At 37.4% G+C, this 25,084-nt stretch overlaps 3 protein-coding genes and 2 long non-coding RNA genes across 6 annotated transcripts; 2 read left to right on the top strand and 3 right to left on the bottom strand.

The window, feature by feature from the left end:
• The first annotated feature begins 11,590 nt into the window (after positions 1-11,590).
• Positions 11,591-13,710, top strand: LOC145047963 (AmmeMemoRadiSam system protein B). The gene is made up of 8 exons (XM_078996335.1): positions 11,591-11,776; positions 12,144-12,228; positions 12,307-12,375; positions 12,469-12,581; positions 12,773-12,884; positions 12,980-13,123; positions 13,208-13,382; positions 13,471-13,710. The coding sequence occupies exons 1-8, from the start codon at positions 11,725-11,727 to the stop codon at positions 13,591-13,593; spliced, it is 873 nt and encodes a 290-aa protein (XP_078852461.1). The 5' UTR covers positions 11,591-11,724; the 3' UTR covers positions 13,594-13,710.
• A 27-nt stretch (positions 13,711-13,737) lies between these two features.
• Positions 13,738-15,306, bottom strand: LOC145047964 (uncharacterized). Of its 2 annotated transcripts, none has more exons than XM_078996336.1 (4): positions 15,184-15,306; positions 14,946-15,066; positions 14,757-14,829; positions 13,738-14,242 (listed from the first exon to the last, which is right to left on the bottom strand). In XM_078996336.1, exons 1-4 carry the CDS (start codon positions 15,197-15,199, stop codon positions 13,916-13,918), a joined length of 537 nt encoding a protein of 178 aa, XP_078852462.1. In that variant the 5' UTR covers positions 15,200-15,306; the 3' UTR covers positions 13,738-13,915. The 2 variants fall into 2 exon arrangements, with proteins under 2 accessions (XP_078852462.1, XP_078852463.1); XM_078996337.1 differs by having other exon boundaries at positions 13,738-14,164.
• Positions 15,307-15,975: 669 nt separating this feature from the next.
• On the bottom strand, positions 15,976-17,040 carry LOC145047961 (uncharacterized). The gene is made up of 2 exons (XR_013682587.1): positions 16,926-17,040; positions 15,976-16,676 (listed from the first exon to the last, which is right to left on the bottom strand). It is a non-coding gene; the product is annotated as an uncharacterized LOC145047961 (long non-coding RNA).
• LOC145047960 (uncharacterized) lies at positions 16,497-17,176 on the top strand. Its single transcript, XR_013682586.1, has 2 exons — positions 16,497-16,630; positions 16,728-17,176. It is a non-coding gene; the product is annotated as an uncharacterized LOC145047960 (long non-coding RNA).
• Positions 17,177-17,656: 480 nt separating this feature from the next.
• Positions 17,657-20,178, bottom strand: BZIP49 (basic region/leucine zipper motif protein 49). Its single transcript, XM_078996334.1, has 2 exons — positions 18,397-20,178; positions 17,657-18,249 (listed from the first exon to the last, which is right to left on the bottom strand). Exons 1-2 carry the CDS (start codon positions 20,063-20,065, stop codon positions 17,783-17,785), a joined length of 2,136 nt encoding a protein of 711 aa, XP_078852460.1. The 5' UTR covers positions 20,066-20,178; the 3' UTR covers positions 17,657-17,782.
• Between the last annotated feature and the right edge of the window lie 4,906 nt (positions 20,179-25,084).

Raw genomic sequence — 25,084 nt, 5'->3', positions numbered from 1 at the left:
GCTAAGGGTATTAAGCTCCTGTTTTTCTGTCACAGCTGGATTGCATCCGTGTACATTAAGATGTGAAAAGCAAATTAATTGTACAAAATATTTTAATTACTAATATTGCATATTATAAGATGGAAAACCTGCATGAAGGGAAATTGACTTATTCATGCAAGGAATGATAGATCTATTGGCATGACATGTGGAGATATGGGCAGGAGACAAAGATTGAAATTTTGCCAGTTATTCATATTTAAAGACAGCTAAAGAAATACCAAATGTCATTTTAATTTGCAATGATCCCCAATGCGCATCATGTTGTAAAACTAATGAAAATATCACTTATCTACCATAAAAATAAAGTGAAAAGGATAAATGAGACCAATCTTATTCTTCGTTTTCAAAATTCAAACAAATTCTAATTTCCCAAAACAATCATCAATTTCATAGATGACATTTATGAAATTCAAAATCCAAGCAAATTCTAATTTTCAAAAATAGTCATCAATGAGACTAATCTTATTTATCCCTTTTCAAAATTCAAACAAATTCTTATTTCCAAAATAGTCACCAATTTCGTAGATGATATTTATGAAATTGGTGATGTCATCCGAGAAGTTAACATTTTAATTTGTTTAAAAAATTTGTGACCGATTCAATCCGAAATAATACCTACATTTCATATTCTGACCATTACACATATGACATCTACAAACCGACAACTTTCATATGCAAATGATCAGTTAAGGTGACATTTTTTTAGTACAATTATACAATAGTTACTTTCTACATACCACTTTATTTATAAATTCATCTAACAATATTTATTTTCTACCCACCAACTTATTTGAATACTAACATTATCTTATTCACTATAAAATGAGTTCACTCGTATATGGTTTTTGATATTATGAAAATAAAGATTGTTATATTTGTTTTGATATCAACCCATTTCCTAATGGTTGATTGAACCACTACCAACAAAAGGGACCCATGATAGATACTTAATGAATGTACAAACGTTCTCATATAGAGGTGCAAGAAAGTTATAATGAATATGTAACGCCCGGTTCCTGGTATGTATTTTAAATCAAACTTTATTCACTTTTGCATGGAAACTCAACGAATTGGAGGCCCCAAACTCGCCGAGTAGTAATGGAATTTGGACGCAGGATGTAAAGTCTACTCGACGAGTTGAGAGCCTCAACTCGACGAGTAGGACTGACAGAGTGAAATCCTAATTTTTAGGGTTTAACTCCCTATTTAAACACCTTAACCTCCCAAAGGCTAGCCTTATTTACAGCCTCTAAGTCCCAAACCCTAAATCTCAAAACCCTAATGCCTTATGTGAGCTTGTGAGTCATTTTTAAGAGAAAACTTGTGCTAATTACAAGGAAGAAATTGCAGGCCCCGAGGCTGCTAAATGGAATGAGGTAATGAAGAGTGAGATTCAGTCCATGTATGATACCCAAGTGTGGAACTTGGTTGATCATGTACCTTGTCGTAAGACAGTCGAGTGCAAATGGATCTTCAAGAAGAAGACTGACATGGATGGGAAAGTACCCACTTTCAAAGCTAGGATGGTTGCAAAGGGCTTTACTTAAACCCAAGGGGTTGACTATGATGCGACCTTTTCACTAGTAACTAAGATAAAATCTATCAGGATTATGCTTGCTATATCTGCATTTCATGATTATGAAATTTGGCATATGGATGTTACAACCGTCTTCCTTAACGAGAAGCTATCCGAGGACATCTACATGGGTTAGCTAGAGGGTTTTGTACATACCTAGTTTTCTGATAGATTGTGTAATCTTGAGAAATCCATTTATGGATTGAAACAAACATCTCGCCAGTGGCATAGCCAAAATTTTATTTTAGGGTAGACCAAATAATATACATAATATGAAACGATAACAAAATGTAACTATATATGTATTTTTAACTAAATTATTATTTAAGTTGCACATGATGTTGTCTTACAACAATGTATCCCCTTCTACTAATTTCAAGTTTTGAATGAAATAGACCATATCACAACCCTAAATCTTTTTATTTAACAAAAATATATATTGTACATATCATATATACGTAACCTTAATTTTCTGTATGTGGGCCAATGCCCATTCTTGCTCTATATTGGCTACGCCCCTGCATCTCGCAGCTGGAATCTTTGCTTCCATGAGAAACTCAAAGAGTTTGGGTTCTCTAGAAGCGAAGATAACTCTTGTGTATATGTAAAAGTTAATGGGAGTAAGACTCAATGTTCCAATACTAATGAAGGGATATCTAACATGAGTCGAGTCCCATATGTTTCGGTTGTAAGATCGATCATGTATTCAATGACATGTACTCTCCCTGGTGTGTCTTATGCTTTAAGCATGGTTAGTAAATTTCATGGAAATCCTGGCAAAGTCCATTCTATTACGGTGAAGAATATTCTTAAGTATCTACGAAGAACAAAAGACATGTTTCTAGTTCTTGGTGGTAGTGGTACGTTAAGAGTGACTGGTTACCGTGACACCAACTTTTAAATAGACCGAGACAACTTTTGTTCGTAGTCTGGTCAAGTGTTTTTATTAAATGAGGGAGCGGATACTTGGAAAAGTTCCAAGCAAGACACAGTGGCTGATTCCACATGTGAATCAGAGCATATTGCATCGAGTGAAGCATCGAAGGAAGCGAATTAGCTAAAGAACTTTTTTCGAGATCTTGGAGTCGTTCCAACTATTCAGGAACCGATGGAGCTTTTCTGTAATAATGAAGGTGCGGTTGCTTTGACAAAAGAACCAAAGGATCATGAAAGATCCAAACATATCGACATGAAGTACCATAATATTCGGCATCGGGTAGAAGAAGCACATCTTTTGGTGAAGAAATTATCGTTAGAAGATAATGTTACAGATCATTTCACAAAAGCTCTGAGCAGAGTCAAATACTACCAGCATGCTAGGAGCATTGGCCTTAGAGACTACATTAGTTTAGTAGTTAAGTGATATTTAGAAAACGTATAACAAAATAAATGTAATCGTTTTGGTGAATGTATAATAGAGAATTATTTATGAGTATCGTATTGCCATATTCAGTTATTTATTTTTGTGTTTCTTTTTGCATGTTTATACTTCTCGAGTAATTTAAATTATTCGAACCTCACAGTCATTCTACTTTTGGAAATAAGTAGTGAATTAAGATTGTTATGAATTAACTGTAGATTGTCGATTGAGGTTAAGACATTGCAATTGGAATTGCTACAAAATTCATGATTACTCTGAAAATAGAGATTTTAAGTATTGCATAAACTCACGCTTAGATATTACTTCATGAATTTAGTCACGAGTAATTTCTAAGATGATAATATCTACTATTCTTAAGCGGAGATATGTAGTTCGTAGTTTATGAATCAGTTGTGGATTTGTTTACCCAATCGCATCTCGTAACTGGGTGTTATAAAGCATAATTCCATGTATGATTTGGTTAGTAAATTTTATAACTATATAGTCAAAGTAATTCGTTCATTTTGCCCTATTTAAAAAAGCAATATCTTTGGGCCCCTCGATGATTCGATGCTGATCATATATAGTGTTGTGCCCAGCCAGGACTAATTGATACGTTCAATTGAATTCTAATATAGTCTTTACAAATCGGGAGATCGAGAAACATAATATTGAACAATGAGATTGATTCTGATCTATGTCTCGTGTCTATACGGTATATTGAAGAACGAATGAATAACTGATCAATTATCTTAGGGCCGATGGCTGGTTTGAATCAGAGTTTGACAGTGGCTTTGGAAAACACACTAACTTTTTTACTTCAAGGTCTTTACTTGCAATTGTAGTTACAGACTTATCCAAGTAAGAGACTGTTGATTTAGGTGTCTAAGTCAATAGTTAAATTGTTATATTCTTGAAATAAAATCAAAGTTATTTTTGGGTTTCCCTCAAAACTAGCAACTGAAAAGAATTACATATATAGAGAGAGGATAATTTATTTATATATTGCATGATTAATATGTTAATTATAAATAGTAATTATTAATTTAGAATTAATCTGAAATTAATTGGAATTAATTATGGGATTAATTAAATTAATTGGAAGTGTTGGGACTAATGGTGATATTGTTCAAAAGTTGAGCAATGAAGAGTTCTAGAACCTGCCTCATAGGGATGGTTTTTGTAGACCTTCTTAAGGCTTCTACGAAGCCTTGGAGGATAAGTAAATGATTTAGATAACTGCCTATTTTGAAATATTACTATTATATTCAATTTAGTGTTATCGAATGATTCTTTGTCTCCTATAAATAGGACCTTAAGGGTCATTAATTTCGTCCATGCTCTCAAGCCTTCCATTGCCAAACTTTTTATATACCGTCCTCTCTTATCTTGTGTTCTTGTTGCTAAGGTTTGGGTATAAACCATTAGAGGCATCATCTCTTTGGTGCTAGTCTTTCCAAGCTTCATAACTACAAAGATTGATTTGATTTGTTTGCTATAACAAATCAAAAGGTATGTAACCTAAACTTTGTAATTTTCGATTTACACCAAGGTTAGGATAGTTTAGTAACATAGATCTTTTATAGAATGCATGTACCGTATTAATTGTTAATTGTTTTTCGCATTAATTGTATATAGTTACTATCTATAAAACCTATCAGAATAGGGATAATGATCCCTTCAAGAATTACATGATGGAATTGTTTGATAGATGTGATATAGCCTAGGGAATTTTTTGTTATGTGCTACTTGGAGTCTAGATTAACAACGTTAATTTCTAAGTGTATGTTTTAGAATTATACACGATTAAGACCATATAAACTTAGAATGATTGATTTAGTCTTATTTTATGTTTCTGGTTTGGTGGTGATCTTAGGGTAGAATCATTTACAAATAAAATGATATTTAGTGTCATAGAAAAAGTGCCACTGAAAACGAAAAAAGTGCCACTAAAAGCAGCTTTAGGAATCGGCAGCACAAAAAGATGCCACTAGAAGCGCTGCCACTAAGGTCTTTAGTAGCACTTTTTGGCTGTGTCATTGCAGACTTATGGAGTTTTAATGTCACTTTTTTTTAATATTCCACTAAAACACTATTGTGTTTTAGTGGCATTTTTTGTGCCACTAATATAGTTTCTAATACAAATACTATTTTCATGCTTTTAGTGATACATTTCTTCACTAAAAAAATTATATTAAAAAACTAGATCATGCATACACAATGAATTGTTATGGTATAAAATAAAAGAAAAGTTGCACGCAATGAATTGTTCTATTACATTTAATAATAATCAAGTATTCAAAAAAAAAATTATAAATTGCTACTTGTGTTTCATTCTCTATTATGTTTATGCTTACAATTTCATAACAATTTCCGGACCTCTCGCTGCCCCTATCATGTTTGCTAAACAAGGTGTAGACGTAAAGGGCAAAGATGGAGCTTTTTACACTTATTATGTGTAACGACCCAATTTTTACGTCCGAAAATTTCATTTTAAAATATTACTTTAGAAAACATTAATAAATAAAAACATTGTTTGATCACACCATAACACATCGTAACCATGTTCTAAAAGGTCAAACCATACATCCCATCAAAATATCAGAGTACAATCCCAGTAAATCTCGTAAATGCGGAAACCGAAGAGTGTGTGTATGACGTGCCGCTACCGCGCCGGCTCCTTCCCCTTCGATGCAGAGGTACCTGAAAACAAAACTGTAAACGTAAGCACAAAGCTTAGTGAGTTCCCCCAACGTACCGCATACCATACAAACACATAACATAAATACTGCCAGGCTATTCTGGGGTGCCTAACTACCCGGTACGACCATTCTGGGGTGCCGACCTACCCATACGGCCATTCTGGGGTGCCGTCCTACCCGTGTCAAGCCATTCTGGGGTGCTGACTACCCATGTCAAGCCATTCTGGGGTGCTGACTACCATTCTGGGGTGCTGACTACCCATATCAAGCCATTCTGGGGTGCTGACTACCCATCGGTCCTAACAACCGATCCTCGGGGATTGGTCCCCTCCCGCTACCTCTATCGCATAGCATAACAGACCAACATACAAGCATACCATTACATACAGTCAGATAATTCTGGGATGTCTGACGACCCAGCGGTCCTAACAACCGAACTCTACTACTACTGCATATAGCGTATCATGATAGCATGTAACATAACAGGTAATAACAAACCTAGATGATATCACAAAGACAATCATCTATCATACATCTCCTACTGGTGGGCCGGCATTGTGGCCTTAGACTCACCACTACTGGAAGGTAACTCACCTGAACTGCTGAGACCTACTGATAAATCTCTGGCTGCTACCCGACAATCCCCTGATCCGCTGCTCCTCCAGCTCTCCGAGCTATCAATATACATATAACACTTAGTCTGACAGTCAACTAAGTCAACTCTGGTCAAAGTCAACCTTCCAGGTCAACCCTACTCGCCGAGTCTTCCTAAAGACTCGCCGAGTTCATAAGCTCAGGGTCTTTCTTATTCGCGACCCGACTCGCCGAGTCAGTCCATGACTCGCCGAGTCCAACCAGTTCCAAGTCCTGTCCTGTCCAACTCGCTAAGTCACCACCCGACTCACTGATTCGGGCCTCGACTCGAAGGGTTCAGGGTTTTCGCGATCTGACTCGCCGAGTCCAAGAACAGACTCGCCGAGTCCTAGACAATCTTCAACCAACTCGCCGAGTTGCTCATCCAACTCGCCGAGTCCATGCCTAACTTCATCCAACTCGACGAGTTGTTCATCCTACTCGTCGAGTTCCTCCTCATCTTCAAGCTACTCGCCGAGTCCACTCGAAGGACTCACCGAGTCCATACGGTTCTACATACATGCAGAGGACCTTTGAGTCATGCATGGACTCCAAACTGTAGATCCACTCTTTTAAGGTCTATTCCTTACGTAAAGTTGCAAACTTTACGTGTAGAGAAGGAGATCTAGGCAAGATACGCCATTAACTAGGGTGAAAGGCCAAGGGACTTCAAAATCAACACAATGACTGATACTTTATGCTTCTCCAGGCCCTAAAACACTTGAATCTGAAGTAGCAACTCTAGATCCGGCTTCTAACCCAAAATAATAACATTATGGCAAAAGAGCCCCAACAACCACACATAGATCTAGGTGCAAAAAGGGTCCAGGAACTAGTTTATTACCTCCAAGTGCTCAAAATGAACTCACAATCCCAGATCTATAGCTCCTTCTTGCTCCTCCAAGTTCCTTCTCCCTTTTCCAAGCTTTAAAGCACCTTCCAAGGCTCAACTAAGAGATATGACGGCTAGGGTTTGATATCCAGGGTTAAAGAGGCAGTAAGGAACCCTGGGAAGAAGATTAAGACACTTATATAGGCCCCAAGTCCCGAATTTAGGGTTTTTCCCGCACAGACCAGACTCGCCGAGTCACCCTGGTCGACTCGCCGAGTCGGTCACTTACTCCCCGACCCGGATCCCGCTCGGACTCGCCGAGTCCCTCTTAGACTCGCCGAGTCAACCCCTAAACTTAGAGTTTTCTTCCTTTCTTGGTCTTCGAAACTTTGGGTGTTACAACTCTCCCCCACTTAAACTAAACTTCGTCCTCAAAGTCTGCTATGGCCCACTGCCTGCGAGTTGCCCCTAAACCCAACCAACTATTTCAACACCAGCTGCTTACCCTTGCTGGCTTTCGCTCGATCCTTCCGACTAACCTTAATCCCTGCAGATAACACCTCGGGTCAACCCCGACCCTGAACATCCTGGAGACCCAACTTACTCAACTAGTAATGCTTCTGATACTCACCGAGTACTGAACTGAACCTATAGGGGTCCGCCCCTTCCTGTCCTTGCGCAAATCCCTTGCCTTCCCAAGGCAAGGTTCTATAACCAACTATTTCTCTGTAACTGTGAAGGTCCTATACTTCACCAACTCCATCACCCTCGCCAATTCCAGTACGGGTCAATACCGCCAACAACCACCGACGCCCCTATCTGACATAACTTGGTGCCGAGCACCCCCGGTCCTTACTGACGCCTCCATATTTGGGTTACCGAACCCTACCGGTTACTACACCCCTTCGCAATCTCCTAGTCGCTTCCAGCGACTCCTGAAAATACTTCGAGTATCTATAACTGTTCTATCCATTCTTCCGCTCATACTGAAACGATGCTGTTGGGAATAGCTTGCTTATATCCCATCTGATTATTCAACTCCTACTAACTCGAGTCTTTCATCCCGAAGAAAAGCTACTTGCCTAGCTATCTTCACATGTCACTTATGCTCGGCCGAAGGCTCAACTGATCCTGCTGAGAGAGACTTGTCATTTCCACATCAACCAACTATACCATCGACACAAGTATTCCAACTCAAATACAATACTGACCCAAAACTCCGAAACCTTTCAAACACGACCCAATTTTTACGTCCGAAAATTTCATTTTAAAATATTACTTTAGAAAACATTAATAAATAAAAACATTGTTTGATCACACCATAACACATCGTAACCATGTTCTAAAAGGTCAAACCATACATCCCATCAAAATATCAGAGTACAATCCCAGTAAATCTCGTAAATGCGGAAACCGAAGAGTGTGTGTATGACGTGCCGCTACCGCGCCGGCTCCTTCCCCTTCGATGCAGAGGTACCTGAAAACAAAACTGTAAACGTAAGCACAAAGCTTAGTGAGTTCCCCCAACGTACCGCATACCATACAAACACATAACATAAATACTGCCAGGCTATTCTGGGGTGCCTAACTACCCGGTACGACCATTCTGGGGTGCCGACCTACCCATACGGCCATTCTGGGGTGCCGTCCTACCCGTGTCAAGCCATTCTGGGGTGCTGACTACCCATGTCAAGCCATTCTGGGGTGCTGACTACCATTCTGGGGTGCTGACTACCCATATCAAGCCATTCTGGGGTGCTGACTACCCATCGGTCCTAACAACCGATCCTCGGGGATTGGTCCCCTCCCGCTACCTCTATCGCATAGCATAACAGACCAACATACAAGCATACCATTACATACAGTCAGATAATTCTGGGATGTCTGACGACCCAGCGGTCCTAACAACCGAACTCTACTACTACTGCATATAGCGTATCATGATAGCATGTAACATAACAGGTAATAACAAACCTAGATGATATCACAAAGACAATCATCTATCATACATCTCCTACTGGTGGGCCGGCATTGTGGCCTTAGACTCACCACTACTGGAAGGTAACTCACCTGAACTGCTGAGACCTACTGATAAATCTCTGGCTGCTACCCGATAATCCCCTGATCCGCTGCTCCTCCAGCTCTCCGAGCTATCAATATACATATAACACTTAGTCTGACAGTCAACTAAGTCAACTCTGGTCAAAGTCAACCTTCCAGGTCAACCCTACTCGCCGAGTCTTCCTAAAGACTCGCCGAGTTCATAAGCTCAGGGTCTTTCTTATTCGCGACCCGACTCGCCGAGTCAGTCCATGACTCGCCGAGTCCAACCAGTTCCAAGTCCTGTCCTGTCCAACTCGCTAAGTCACCACCCGACTCACTGATTCGGGCCTCGACTCGAAGGGTTCAGGGTTTTCGCGATCTGACTCGCCGAGTCCTAGACAATCTTCAACCAACTCGCCGAGTTGCTCATCCAACTCGCCGAGTCCATGACTAACTTCATCCAACTCGACGAGTTGTTCATCCTACTCGTCGAGTTCCTCCTCATCTTCAAGCTACTCGCCGAGTCCACTCGAAGGACTCGCCGAGTCCATACGGTTCTACATACATGCAGAGGACCTTTGAGTCATGCATGGACTCCAAACTGTAGATCCACTCTTTTAAGGTCTATTCCTTACGTAAAGTTGCAAACTTTACGTGTAGAGAAGGAGATCTAGGCAAGATACGCCATTAACTAGGGTGAAAGGCCAAGGGACTTCAAAATCAACACAATGACTGATACTTTATGCTTCTCCAGGCCCTAAAACACTTGAATCTGAAGTAGCAACTCCAGATCCGGCTTCTAACCCAAAATAATAACATTATGGCAAAAGAGCCCCAACAACCACACATAGATCTAGGTGCAAAAAGGGTCCAGGAACTAGTTTATTACCTCCAAGTGCTCAAAATGAACTCACAATCCCAGATCTATAGCTCCTTCTTGCTCCTCCAAGTTCCTTCTCCCTTTTCCAAGCTTTAAAGCACCTTCCAAGGCTCAACTAAGAGATATGACGGCTAGGGTTTGATATCCAGGGTTAAAGAGGCAGTAAGGAACCCTGGGAAGAAGATTAAGACACTTATATAGGCCCCAAGTCCCGAATTTAGGGTTTTTCCCGCACAGACCAGACTCGCCGAGTCACTTTGGTCGACTCGCCGAGTCGGTCACTTACTCCCCGACCCGGATCCCGCTCGGACTCGCCGAGTCCCTCTTAGACTCGCCGAGTCAACCCCTAAACTTAGAGTTTTCTTCCTTTCTTGGTCTTCGAAACTTTGGGTGTTACAACTCTCCCCCACTTAAACTAAACTTCGTCCTCAAAGTCTACTATGGCCCACTGCCTGCGAGCTGCCCCTAAACCCAACCAACTATTTCAACACCAGCTGCTTACCCTTGCTGGCTTTCGCTCGATCCTTCCGATTAACCTTAATCCCTGCAGATAACCCTTGTCTGGTAGGTTGTGCTACCAGACAAAGTTATCATGTGATGTTGTCATGCTATGTTGACAAACATTGTTTTCATGTTGTTTAGGTTATATCAATAAACCTAACATTTTCACTCACAGAAACATACTAACAACGTGGTTGGATCGTAAGACAAAAAAACAAATAATAGCAACAAGAATTCATAAAGCTTAGTTATAAACTTATTCTGATTAAGGGTTTTCAATAACTCTCACAAAGAGAGAATACACAAAGTGGCTTACAATAAGGTTAACCCTAGCATAACATATATATACTAAGTAAAAACGTCAATAATGGAAATCCCTACAAATCAAGGATATATATATATATATATATATATATATATATATATATATAACATACAATCCTAATCACTAAGATTACAGATAAGATCCTTGAAGCATAAGAAACACTGCACGTTGATACTAAAAGATTTGGCAGTGTGATGTCACGCTGCAATATGATACAAATTAAAAAGAGTTTTATAATCATCAGATTCTTAGGTGTAGCCTAACAAACGTAAATACAAAAAACAAAGTACACAAACCTCTAAAGCACACACAATCTAAAATAGTTTTTTAGGTAACACATTGGTTTTTGTTTACATTTAATAACCATGTTTTTTGTACACGTTTGACTAGTAAGCTTGTTTAATCTATTTATAATATGGTAATATCACCGGTAATTACCGATGATATTACCCTATTATGAATACATCAAACAACTTATTGATTAAATATGTACGGAAAAAAAATGATTATCTAAAAGTAGACAAAAATCAAACTTTGTTACCATTGTAGGTTATTAACCTAAAAAAAGCTACAAGGAAGAAAAAAAAAAACCAAACTCTTGTGCTCGACTTACCAAAAGTCAATTAGCCAAGGGCTATTCTGCAATTTAATTTGCTCAGGGAAACTGATACGTATGAATACATATAATCAAGCGAAGTGTTCCGTGTTCGATCGGTTGTGCTATATAAGTTGGAATCTTATGCTATTTACTTTATCAATCAAACCTGTTCTAGAATTTTGATATACGGAGCTCGGCACTGAGAGAATCTTTGTACTAGGGTTTCTAATTTATGGAGAACATCAGGAGAGCATCGCACGCAGGTTCATGGTACTCCAGTAATTGTAAGTCCCGTATAATCCTCAAGTTTCATATGCATTCCCATTAATTGAAAACCAATTTGATCATCAGTTTCATATCTTGCTAAATTTTTTGGGTTTGATCGAGATATAGAGTTAATCTTGACTGATTGAAGGTTTCAGTTGATAGGAAGTGTGCGATTTTTGTTCCCGATTATCCCTTTTCGTGTCATGACTCATGAGTGATTAAGATTGCTGCTTTTGAAGTATTAACGATACGATTGTTGAAAAAGTATATGAATAACTAAAGTTTTACACTATACTGTCTGTGATTAAGGTAGCAATTAGATGATTCTGAGTTTGCACCCAAATAAAATAAATTGAGAAATTCTGATGATTTTATGTTCATCAGCTCAAACATTAGAAGCAGAGCTTGATGGATGGCTTAGGGAATGTGGTTTGCCCAAATCTCCAGATGTCAGAGGTGTAATTGCTCCGTAAGTAAAATCTCCATTTTCAATCTTTCTCATATTTTCCATTGAATTTTCTAATACATTTGTCATTTTATCCACTAGACATGCAGGTTATTCTTATTCTGGACGTGCAGCTGCTTTTGCATTTGGAAACATTGATCCAACTAACATGTAACCTCATTCCCCCAAATTATACATTTATACACACCTCCATTTTTTTTTGTTATATTTGTTTCTAATTATGTAGATGTTTACATTTTTCAGTACTCGGATATTTCTTCTTGGTCCTTCTCATCACCATTACACCCCTAAATGTGCTCTTTCAAGAGCAACAATTTACAAGACACCAATAGGCGACCTCCCTATAGATCTTGAAGGTATCCTATTGTATCTGACACATTTTATATGTCAGATACAATATAAGTAATGTATCAGGTACAATGTGTAAACACATTGTACCTGATGATACATACACAGTATGTATACAAATGTGGCTGATACATACATTATGTACGTATCAGCCACATTAACCTGACAACATGTCTCTTAAATTTTGTTGAAATCGCAGTCATTGAAGAGCTAAAAGCTACTGGAAAATTTGACATGATGGATATTGAAGTTGATGAGGCTGAACATAGCATGGAAATGCACTTACCGTATCTTGCCAAAGTATTTCGTGGGTAAGTGTAAGTCTTTTTTTTTTTTTTTTTTTTAAAATCGAAGTTCTTATTCCGACTTATAACATTCCGATTCCGGTTTGCTTGCATGATTCCAGCCATTCGGTTAAAGTTGTTCCTATTATGGTTGGGGCTGTAAGCACAGAAAATGAAGCAATGTATGGACGATTGCTCTCCAAATATATTGATGACCCGAAAAATTTCTTTTCAGTTTCATCTGATTTTTGTCACTGGGGTTCTAGGTATGCTAAGATCATATGTTCCTTTTCTTTAATTATATAAAATGTCTATAAATTCATAAAATTTGTTTTTTATCATTTATATAGGTTCAATTACATGCACTATGACAAGAAACATGGAGCTATTCATAAATCTATTGAGGCATTGGACAAGATGGGAATGGAAATTATAGAAACTGGAGATCCAGATGAATTTAAACACTACTTGTTGGAGACTGATAATACAATTTGTGGACGTCATCCCATCAGTGTATTTCTTCATGTAAGTCCTAACATTTTACTAATTTGCCCTTGTTTATTTTTATGCATATAAAGTCCTTTTACAAATAAATCACTTTGTTGACAAGTAGATGTCGAAGAACTGCTCAACAAAGATTAAGATAAAGTTTCTTCGATATGAGCAGTCAAGTCATTGCAAAAGCATGAGAGACAGCAGTGTGAGCTATGCCTCCGCAGTCGCAAAGTCGGAATAGCTGATTCCGGTTTTGGATTCATTGCATTATGTAATTCCGAACCTTGTTTTTCTTAATTTGAACCGTGTCTCTCTCTCTCTCGTTTTGTTTCTTGTCAATAATATGAAATTTCTGAAACCGTATGATTGAAACTAACATTTTAGCTTTTGATAACTCTCGTAAATCGTTTCCATTAATGTAAAGTTTATGTAAAAATAACAAGTCTTTTGCATTCATTATGTGTGATTATACTAAAAATCCCGCAAAAGAATCAACCAAATAACAACATGATATGAATATGACAATGACACGGTTGTTGTGATTCCGATTCCGATTCCGGTGATCATATCTTGTTAAGTTTTGCAAGGAGGAATACAGAGGCGGAAGTGACGGCCGGAATGAATACGTCATTCGGAACGGCATTTGGAGCTGCGCGCTGTTTGATAAATGTGGTGATGACTGGGATTCCGAAGATGAAGAGGAGTATGTCTTTGATTCCCATTCCGGTAACTCCGGAATCCAGGATTATATCCTGCAAGATCTTCTGAAACTCGTCCTTGCTCAAGGACTTCTCTTTTCCTTTATGGTGCTTCTGCAATTCATTCCCATGATTCCATTCCAAAGATCTCATCAAGATTTGTATCACATTTATTTGCCCAAAATAACACATCTGGATTGCATTCTTGTATCAAATTTAAGGGTTATCTATAGAAAAGTCCCAAACTTTTTTCAAAAGTTTCAATAAAGTTCTAAAAGTTTTTTTTTTTTTTTTTTTTTTTTAAATAGAAAAGTCCCAATATTTTGAAAAAAAAAATCATATAATCTATCATTTGTTATTCAAATATAAAAAAGGATTTTTTTCAGTAATTTAGGCAAAACATCAAAATATTGGGACTTTTTTGTTCAAAAAAAAACTTTAAGACTTTATTGAAACTTTTGAAAAAAGTTTGAGATTTTTCTGTAGATAATCATATTTAACTCCCAAGTGCCACATTCACGATTTAACTTTAATTCATTAATTTTAGAACAAAGAGCATAGGAGATGAACAACTTAAATGACAAGATGTTAATAGTTTCAATTGTTACTCATGAATATGTTATAAATTTATTATGATTTGTATTATTAAATTATAAATGTGTACTTATTAGATGTTTTTATTCCAAAAAAAAGATACCAAACTTACGTTGTAGGCTTGTTCAAGGGTAGAACTCTTTGGGACATGAAACTGTGTGCTCCCAAGCATCTTGTTCATTTCTCTGTCAAATCAGCATAATGTAAGTACAAAAATATTTCCAGTGATATTCGTTTAAAAATAATGAAATAGATTTTATGTATTAAAATGGTTTTTATATAACATTGGTGTTTAAATTACTCGACTGTCTCACAAACTGCATGATAAAACTCAGCTGAGTTCCATTTCTTGTTTGGATCTGCAAAATATTTGTCATAGCATTTCCCCACCAAAGGACCAATATCTTTATTTTCCTCTTTTCCTATACAAAATCATGATTAAATTAATTATATGTATGTGTGTGAAGACAGAAGAAAATCAATGAAGGGAAATCATGTAAAAACAGACAGAAAAATAAAATTTTGAAAGAGAAAGATACCAAAAGTCTGTCCCATGTTTTTAGGCTTCTTGCAAAGGTTTAACTAAGTTGAAAGAATTGAATTGAATTGTGTGTATGATATATATGAATAACATTGGATTTATATAATGATTCTTGCTAACGAAGAAGGGTATACTTGCATTTCTAATCTTAATGGTAAGGAAAAGTTGAACACTGATTGACTCATTGAAGGAAAGAATAGTTAGGATTGGCCCATGTTCTTTCTAATATATTACACAATTAGATCCTCTAGTTTAATAAATTGTATTTTTCACACCACCTAAACTTTCACTTTCACATGTAGAAAATGGATCGAGTACTGGATAACAAGAGGAAAAAATTTAGGATGGCTAAAAAATATTTAATATATTGACCAATTTTTTGTCCATTTCTTATGAGTTCTACAAATTTTTAATATAGTAAAATATTATTTTCGATTTAGATCGATTTTGTTTGCAAGAAAACAAGGGCTAATACCGATTCATTCTGGAAGAAAATTCCTTCATAAAAAAGCTTAGACTCATAAAATACTTGAATTGTTTTGTAATTTCGTTCATTTCAAAAGAAAAAGGAACTTGAAACCGATTTAACTGATTTAATGGATTCTATTGTTTATGTGACCTCCATCTTGTACAAAATTACTTAGATAATGTATAATTTGTTTGAAAAAGTTGACATGGCTTGCAAGTCGTATAAACGTGAATTTTTGATTTTATATGAATTGCTAAAATCGATGGCTTTGAAGATGATATGCCTAACTAAAATTCTGTAGATGGTTAGAAAGACAAAAACTACACAACTCATTGATCCCTTATAAAGTCAACGTCCCAAGTCAAATCCACCTATAACTTCGAAAAGTCAATGCCTAATTCACACCCCAAGCCCACGAATCAAATACTTGTATTCGATCCGACCCGTTTGCAACCCTAACATCCGATACAGATAACATGATAACCTCAAAAGTCAAAGAAAGAATCCACAGAGCTGACTTCTTATCATAATCACCACTTGCCATAGTTGACTTTGACTTGGTCTATACCAAATTAGCAAACCATCTCCATATACATTTCAATTTTCAATTCTCACAATAGAAAGAGATCTAAAAGCAATGGAATACAAGCATTTCAACCATGAGCACAACCTATCGATGTACCAAGTGCAGCTAGGGCAACAACTGCGTTGCTCTGGCTGCGACAAATTCTGTGATAAAACCATTTACGCTTGTTGGCACTGCAAATTTTTTCTTCACGAGCATTGTGGGAACGCTACTCGATACATACGACACCCTTTTCACACACCTCATCCTCTCATTCTTAGCCCATACCCAACTTACCCTTCAAATTGCTTCTTATGTAACGCCTGTGGAACCACGGGAACTAGGTTTTCATATTGTTGTGCATTATGTGAAGTCGATCTCCATGTCAATTGTGCTTTCCTCCCCCCAAAGGTACTTTAATTTCAAGTTTCATTCGCCTTTTCATTCAATTGGGTTCCTTAAAAAAGAGCAAATTGTTAATTAAGTGTGTTTGTGTGTATACATACAGGTAGCACATAAGGCTCATCCACATGAGCTACTTCTTAACGTTAGCAATCGAACCCAGGATCAGAATGCAACAAACCAAGTGTGCAAGATATGTAGAAAGTCGTTGGATTGTAAGCATTGGTCGTATGAATGTGGTGTATGTGCAAACTATGGTGTTCATACATTGTGTGCGACAGCTGAGGTAAAAATGGGTCTGTACCAGATGGATGATGGGTCGGATACTGAATCTGATCAGGGGCAGGGTGCACCGAAGCCTCAACAGGCTGCACCAACGGCTCACCAGGGTCCAAGTGAGGGTCAGGTTCAGGTGGAACTAACACCACAGGAAGCTCTTGCATTTCTTCATCTCATGGGACTTACTAATGGTGCTTCTTATGTATAAGCTTTGTATTGAAGTTGTATGCGTAATTGAGATTTAATTAATTAACCCGATTTTAATTTATTTGTAAATGATTGTGGGTTCGTGGCTTACTGTTAATAAGGAATGTAAACTTATCCTTTAACTAACCTACTCCAAAACACTTATCCTTTTGACTTTCTCCTAAATGTTATGTTGGATGGAATCAAGATCCATTTGAGTAGCAAACAATTCAATCCATGTGCCATACCTACCAACTTCTATCTTACCCTATATGCAATTATTATATACATCCCCACTCACTAACTCCTTTAAAATTTTTAAAATTCCATTACTTTATAAAACAGATTCGAATTTAGAAAATCTTGCACTAAATATTTATCAGTACAAAACAAAATATCCCCACAAAAAGACGTGTTAAACATCATCACCACCTTTTTTTCTTGTTACAACTTCCACCTAATTGATTCCAACCCAAACCAAGAATATCCAATTCTTCACGAAAATACATAAATCCCATTTTAAATCAATTACTTCTTCTATTTAATAACAGTTTGCAACAAAAACAAAAATACAAGCAAAGAAAACATTATTAGATTTTTGTTAATTAGATTTAGATGCCTTCCTTGGGCATGATATAAGTTCAGTTCACAAACCATAAGTCTTGTTTCTACTCTTACTCTATCTACAAAAAGCTCTTATGCTGTTACTAAATGACTAGCTCCCTTAAGTGGAAGCATGCAAGAGTAGGTCACATACTTAACACTATCTAATAAAACAACAACAAATATCCTTGAAAACGACTTGGGCCCACCCATCATCCCCTCCACATCACCACCACCATCGCCGCCTTCTCGAGGGTCAAACAACACCGAAACCACCATCGATGAAACCGAATTGTTCTTGTGATGTTCTTCATGCTTTGAGCTGTTTCCCGCCACTTGTTCTTTTGTGATGTTGGTGGTGGAGGTGGATGCCGATAGGGGAATCGGGAGGCTGTGGAGGATCCGCCGGTTTTTCACGTTCGTAATGTAGGTGGAGTTATGGCGGTCTTCGGCGGTGATATTGGCGGTGGATGTCGCCGAAACTAAAGCTCCAGAAGCGGAAGCCACCGAGACATCGAACTGAAATACTTCTGTGCACATACCAGAACTTAACATAGGCCCTGTGTAACAAAAAAATCCACCCAATTATAGCAATGATTAAGATCTAACAGGGGATAACTAAAAACAATGGATCAAAGAAACAGAAGTAAGCAAGAATATGTGTTTGATGAAAGTGTTATAGTGATACAAAATTGAGAAATAATTACCAGCGAGACCTTCACGAAACCATTGTTGCAGTTTTCCATCAGCATGTTTTGACTTCAACTTCTCTTTGTCTGATGAGAGAATCCTTTGATGATCGCTTGAAGACCTGTAAATATGGGGTTGTCTTCCACTGTTTCTTCCCACTTTTGGAATGGAGATAGCAGGGACTAAATCTAGGGCAACTGCCAAACCAGTATCCTCCTTTTTAGTCATTCCTTGTTCTTCCATTGAAGCCATAGCTTTCTCGCTTGCTAGAACAGAATGGATTATCAAATTCCCATCGATTTTCACAAGCTTATCGTTTCTTGGGACATAAAGAGATGCAACGAGAGGCTCACTGGCGTTATGTTCATGTGCTCTTCCACTACTTATACCTGTTCTATGGTTAGTTCCATTAACATGATCATCACCCATCAACACCCTACCTGGTTGCTGCTGCTGTTCGTAGAACATATAATCTTTAGATACACCAGAAAAGCCACCATCTGTTACTCCACTGAATTTCACATTCATAATTGGAACTAACCCACCGAAGAGCAAGATAAATAGCAATAACCCGAGGAAGCTAATGCTAGCAACCTTTTTGGTTTTGGTTTTTGTTTTGGTTGTAGCTTCAGTTTTCTTCACTTCAACCTTCTTGGATTTCTGTGAGGATGTAGGTTGTTGGGGTTTCAATCTGGGAATTGGAACTAATGGTACCTGAGAACCCTGTGATTTGACTACATAAGGTGGACATGGCATCCAAGGATATCCCATAGGCGGCATTGCAGGGTGTGGTGGATACATTACAGGAGGCGGGCATACAACACCACCACCGCCGGCAACCATTTGTTGCCTTAAGGTTGCGTTCTCTGCTGCAAAGTAAGTTATTCTAGCATTCAAATCTTGGATAGTTGAATGCATTGCCCTGACCTTATCCTCTAACTCCTCGACATAATGTTTCTTCCTCTGTCGTGAAAGTTGTGCGCTCTCCCGGTTCCTTATCAGCCTCGCCTTCTTCTTCTCGTCTTTTCCGTCAATTTCATTCGAATTCTCAGTCGTTGTCGAAGTTCCATTTGACCTTTGGTACTTGATTGTCCTGGATTCCGAGTTCCCCTCAGGCGTCTCTTTCTTTCTCTTTAACATGAAATTACTCCCTGATTCCCGCTTCACCTTCTGATCAACAACGGAATTTCCAGAATCAGGTGACGGACAATTCATAGCGGCATCCGATCCGGCGGAGCCGCAATTTCCGGAACCCTGAGACGAAACCGGATTCTCAGTTCTCGATTCCGGAGACAGACTATCCAAAACCATGACAGTTTCCCCAATAAAATCTTTACCGGAATTATCCGGTGACGGAATGTTAAGAAATCCAGAAACATCCGATACTTGATGTTCCGACAAATTACCGGACTCCGCAACGACGGTTTCGGGGTCAGACACGAAGTCATTGAATTCAGGATCAGAGGATGACAGATCAATCGGATTGGTAGGATTGAAGGCGGAGTTGAAAAAGTCTTCGGTGTCTGAAGGGAGGTGTAAATCGTCAAAGGTGATGTCGAAGTCTCCATCGTCGTAGGGTAGAAAATCGTCGGGTAATGTGAGGTCATCGGAGAATATGGAGGAGCTGAGAGGGGGAATTGGTAGAGAGGCTAACGGATCGGCGACGGCCTGCATTTCTTCGGCCATTGTTAGGGTTTTTCGTCGGAGACGAAGACTCTAGAGTCTTGAGAGAGATTTGTTAGGCATTGAAAGTTTCCGTTTGAATGACGTTACTCGGTTCTACGCATTTACAAAGAGCGTTCCACGCACTTAAACAACGAGATCCATTATTAATTATTAAATATGAATAGACTAGTCTTGTGATTTTATCCGAATATAAAATATTATTTTTAAAATCTCTGAATAAAATATTTACAATAAAAATAAAAAATTAATAATATATGGTTCATAGATCATAATAAAAGTTCTTGAGTGATGTACCAAATATCAAGGGATAAAAAACTGAGATTGAAGAGTTTATAGAAGATGTTTCATTTTTGTAAGGTTAAAAATAAGAAAAATGCTATTGTTTCTAACATGTTTGGATTTTATCTCAATTGCATCTCCCTTTTGGAATAATATGAAGTGTAGCTTTATTTATACAATGATATATTTTTTTTAATTTAATTAATGAATGTAGTTTTTCTAATTAAAAATCTTTCGATATCACCAGAATCTGTCATTCTCTACATCGATCTTTCGTCTAATGTTATAAACTTCTAATGGCTGAAGCGGTTCAGCCATCAAGCTAAATTGTTCCTTGATGTTCGTTATAAAGACATAACCAAATAAGTTTTTTGTATTTCTCTTGTGTTTTCTTGATTTGGTAAATAAACTCACACATCATGCTACTCAAAGACTTGGAACTTGCAACTTGAACGTTGGTATGAACTATAAAGGATTTTTTCAGTTTTCAAATGTGGTTAAGTGTGGGGTTAAATTCAACAAATAGCAAGATACTTTTAGTTATTTTCGAAAGTAAGATGTCATGATAAACAAATAGTGAAAGTATGTTCCTACTTTGTTGCATTTAGTCCTTAAAGGTTTTGTTGATTCCTACGAAATTGGAATTGAGATTCTATTCATTGGAGTGTCAATACCATCAAAATCCTTAGAACTTTTTTATTTTTAATGTAATTTGAGGCAAAATTTTTAGAAAACTTTACATTAGTATTACTACATTTTTTTATGATACCTAGATTTTGTTATAAACATAATAAATTTAATTAAACAACCTTTTGCATTAACCCTTTAAATCTTTACCCTTTCTCTGGACCATCCATGAAAAACCATCAAGGGACTTGACTTAATTGTTGATGCATTAGAAGTCTAAAAGCATATCAGAAAGCGGCAATAAAACATCCTTTTGATAAGGTCTGAATTTTATTAAAAAGTTATACAAAAGGGTGTTAAAAATTTGGGATAATGACTTAAAAGGGTAACATATTATTGGTTTTGTAGACATTTAGTCCCTGACTTTTTTTTTGTCCACATTTTACCCTTGAACTTGTTGTTATGTATAAATTAAGTCATTATTACCGGTTGCTTCTAGTTAAGCCAGTCATTTTATGTTTTACTGGTTTACGTGGTAGTTACGTGGCAGTTACCCCCTTTCATGCTCATTTATCAAGAAGCCTCATTTATGAACCAAGATTAATTAGGGTTATATTGTCTTTATTCTCATAATTCCTTCTTGATCAGTTCCACATTACTCACACTTCTCTTCTCTCAAAACACCATTCTGATTCAATGGAGGAAAATCAAGCTTTTCCAAAAGTCGATGTACACTATAATGGTACTTTTGTGCCTAATCTGTTAGTGTATTTTGCTCCACAAGTACTACATCTGAATGAAGATGCAAACGAATTAGGTTTCTCCGATTTCGTCAAATATGTTGAGAAGCTTATCGATTTTCAGTGCAAGCATGTGTATTATTGTATACCTGAAGTAAGATTGAGTGAGGAGCTCCAAACAATACAAAATGAATGTAACTACTCTGAGTTTCTTGAGGTTGCAAATGCTAACAGACATGTGGATGTGTATATTGACCATGATAATGAACCTCTATTTGAGTGGATTCAGAAAGAAGAACCAGACGATGAAGACCTTGTGTATTCAGAAGAAGATGTCGACTCTGTTTTGGCAGATGATGAGAACTGTAAACATGAAGAGGATGAATCTGTTACATCAAGCAAAAGAATCTTCAAAAGAACCTATAATGATAAGTTTCTGAACAAGTTATGTCCAGTAGTTGTTGAAGATGAAGATGAAAAAGGCAATCAACTTTTAGTTGTCTACCCTAGGCATGATGCTACTCAGGAATGGAGGAAGATGAAGCCTGAACTAGGTATGAGATTCTCTTCTCCTGCTAAACTTAAGTCATCTCTCAGTAACTATGCAGTTGCACATGGATATGACTTGTATTATGAGAAGAATGACAAAGATAGGTTGCTTTTAAAGTGTTATAAAGGAAAAAGACCACAATGCCCTTTTAGACTATGGGCTTCCTGGATGAAAGATGAATAAACATTTCAAATAAAGTCCCTTAGAGAAGACCATAGTTGTTCAAGGGCATTCAAACTTGGTTCAATAGTTACCTACAAGTGGATAGGGAAACAATTTGTCACTGATATTTTGGAGTCCCCTAAAATGAGTTTGAGGAAGATGAAAGCTATGGTATCCAAGTTATTCAACATAAATGTTAGTGTTGGATAATGTAGGAATGCAAAAAGATTTGCATTGTGTGAAATTGAGGGTGATTTGAAAGATCATTATTCCAAGCTGTGGGATTATGGAGCTGAAATTAAAAGGGCTAACCCAAGATCTCATGTAGAAGTGTATGTGCAACCCCAAAATAATTCTATTGTGGTGTTTGAAAGGTTTTATGTGAGTTTTAAAGGAGTTGTTGATGGATGGTTAGATAGGTGTAGGAAGGTAATTGGGATAGATGGATGTTTTCTGAAGGGCATCTGTAAAGGAGAGCTCCTCTCAGCAGTAGGTTGGGATGGAAACAATAACATTTACCCAATAGCCTGGGCAGTAGTAAATGTTGAGAACAAGAATAATTGGAAGTGGTTATTGTACAATCTAATGGAAGACATAGATGAAGGGGAAATGGTAATGGAATCACATTGATGTCAGATGGACACAAGGTACATATATACACTACTATTTTTTTTTACAAAAATTACCTTTTACAAAAATCAATGCAGGGTATAATGGAGGTTGTGAAAGAAAGATATCTAGAAGTTGAGCATAGGTTGTTTGCTAGGCACATCCTTGCTAACTTCCATAAAAAGTTTAAGGGTGAGTGCTACATTAAACCTTATTGGAGGGCTGTAAAGGCAACTACAATTCCAAAATTTGAACTTGCAATGGAAGAAATCAAGAGTTTTGATGTAGGGGCATGTGATTATCTCATTAAAAGGGACCCCAAGTGTTGGTCAAGGGCTTTTTTTAAGGTTGGAATGGGATGTGATGCAATGGAAAATGGTGTGTCTGAGAGCTTCAATGTTGCTATTGAAGAAGCTCGAAAGAAGCCATTCATCACTATGTTGGAGGACATAAGGGTATTTGTGATGGAGAGATTGTACATGCAGAAAGGGAAAGGATTAGGCTGGGATTTGGCAATTTGTCCAACTATCAGAAGGAAACTTGGTAAACTAAAGAAGTTGAGAAGGTTAGTTGTTACAAACACTTTTACTTACTTTTTGTACATGCTAGTGCTAACTAACTTTTTGAATTGACAGATTCTAGGCATCATATGTTAGTGGATACAAGTAGTTTGAAGTTGTGCAATGTAATGAAAGGTACGGTGTTGACTTGGAGAAGAGAGAATGTGGATGCAGAGGTTACAATTGACAGGAATTCCTTGTGTACATGCCATATGTGCCCTATCTTCCTTGAATCTTGATCTAGAGGAACTTGTTGCAGAGTGGTTTACTAAATCTGCATTTCTTAGGGTCTATGAATACACCATACATCCCGTGAATGATAGTACCTTGTGGCCCCACATGCCTGATTTTCACCAGATACTACCTCCTATTAGGAGGAGGTTACCTGGTAGGCCATGTGTGAAAAGAAAAAGAGACCAAGCAGAAAATGAACTCAGTGGGTACACAAGGCATACAATAAGCAGGGCAGGTGTTCAACACAGATGTACAATTTGTAATGAAACTGGACACAACAAAGCTACATGTCCAATGAGGGGTCCTTCTGAAGCAGGTCCAAGTAAAGCAAGAAAGAAGAGTAATGCAAGAAACTGCCCTTCACAAGCAGGTCCGAGCACTCCAGCTCCAAGTGCTCCAACACATGTCAATCAAGATCCTTTGACTCAAGACCATGTCCCTGTGAATGAAGATCCTATGAATCAGGAGAATGTGAATGAAGTTCTTGTGAATGAAGTACCTATTAACCAAGATCTTGTGATTCCAGTACCTGTTAACCAAGTGCCTGTGAATCTTGGTGTTAGAGTGCCTAGGAGACTTGGTGTTAGAGCAAGGAAGCCTTAAGATAGAATCAACAAGATACAAATCAGGAAGCAGGTTTTCCGAAAAGATGGCAAAGGAGTGACTAAGGACAACCTAGTTACTTTAGATTTAGATTGATTAGGGTTACTTATTTTCTTTTGCTTTGGAAGTATGTAATAGTACATTGTGTATGGTGACTTTCTTTTGTTAATTGGGCCAAATTTTGATGTAATTGACAATACTACCCTTGCTTGTATCCTAGCAACTTTTTATGGTCTTTAAGTAATGGAATTGGATATGGTATCCTATGTCAATTGTGTTTTGTCTTTTTCAATCTTTATTGGTATTAATGCATTAATTTTTTAAGAAGGTCATAATGGGAATCATATGTCAATTGTCTATTGGGAATCATATTCCCTATTTGTTTCTATCAATGTCCTTTGTCTTTTGGTTGTTGAAGTTGCAGACAAATTCAATTATCATTATCCTTGTCTTTTGGCTATTGAAATTGCAGTCAAATTCAATGTAAATTACAATCAAATGTTCACCATGTAACACTTCATTCAATATGCAAACTCCATTCAATACATTTAATATAAACTATTCAGAACATTCCATATAAACCATTCAATCCCTACATTCAAAATACCACAATTCAATACATCATACAAAACTTTATTCAAACTGTTTTCATATA

The sequence above is a fragment of the Lactuca saligna genome, chromosome 5 (genome assembly GCF_052625555.1).
Source record: "Lactuca saligna cultivar CGN05327 chromosome 5, ASM5262555v1, whole genome shotgun sequence".
NCBI lineage: Eukaryota > Viridiplantae > Streptophyta > Magnoliopsida > Asterales > Asteraceae > Lactuca > Lactuca saligna.
This window is presented reverse-complemented; position numbering and strand designations above follow the sequence as displayed.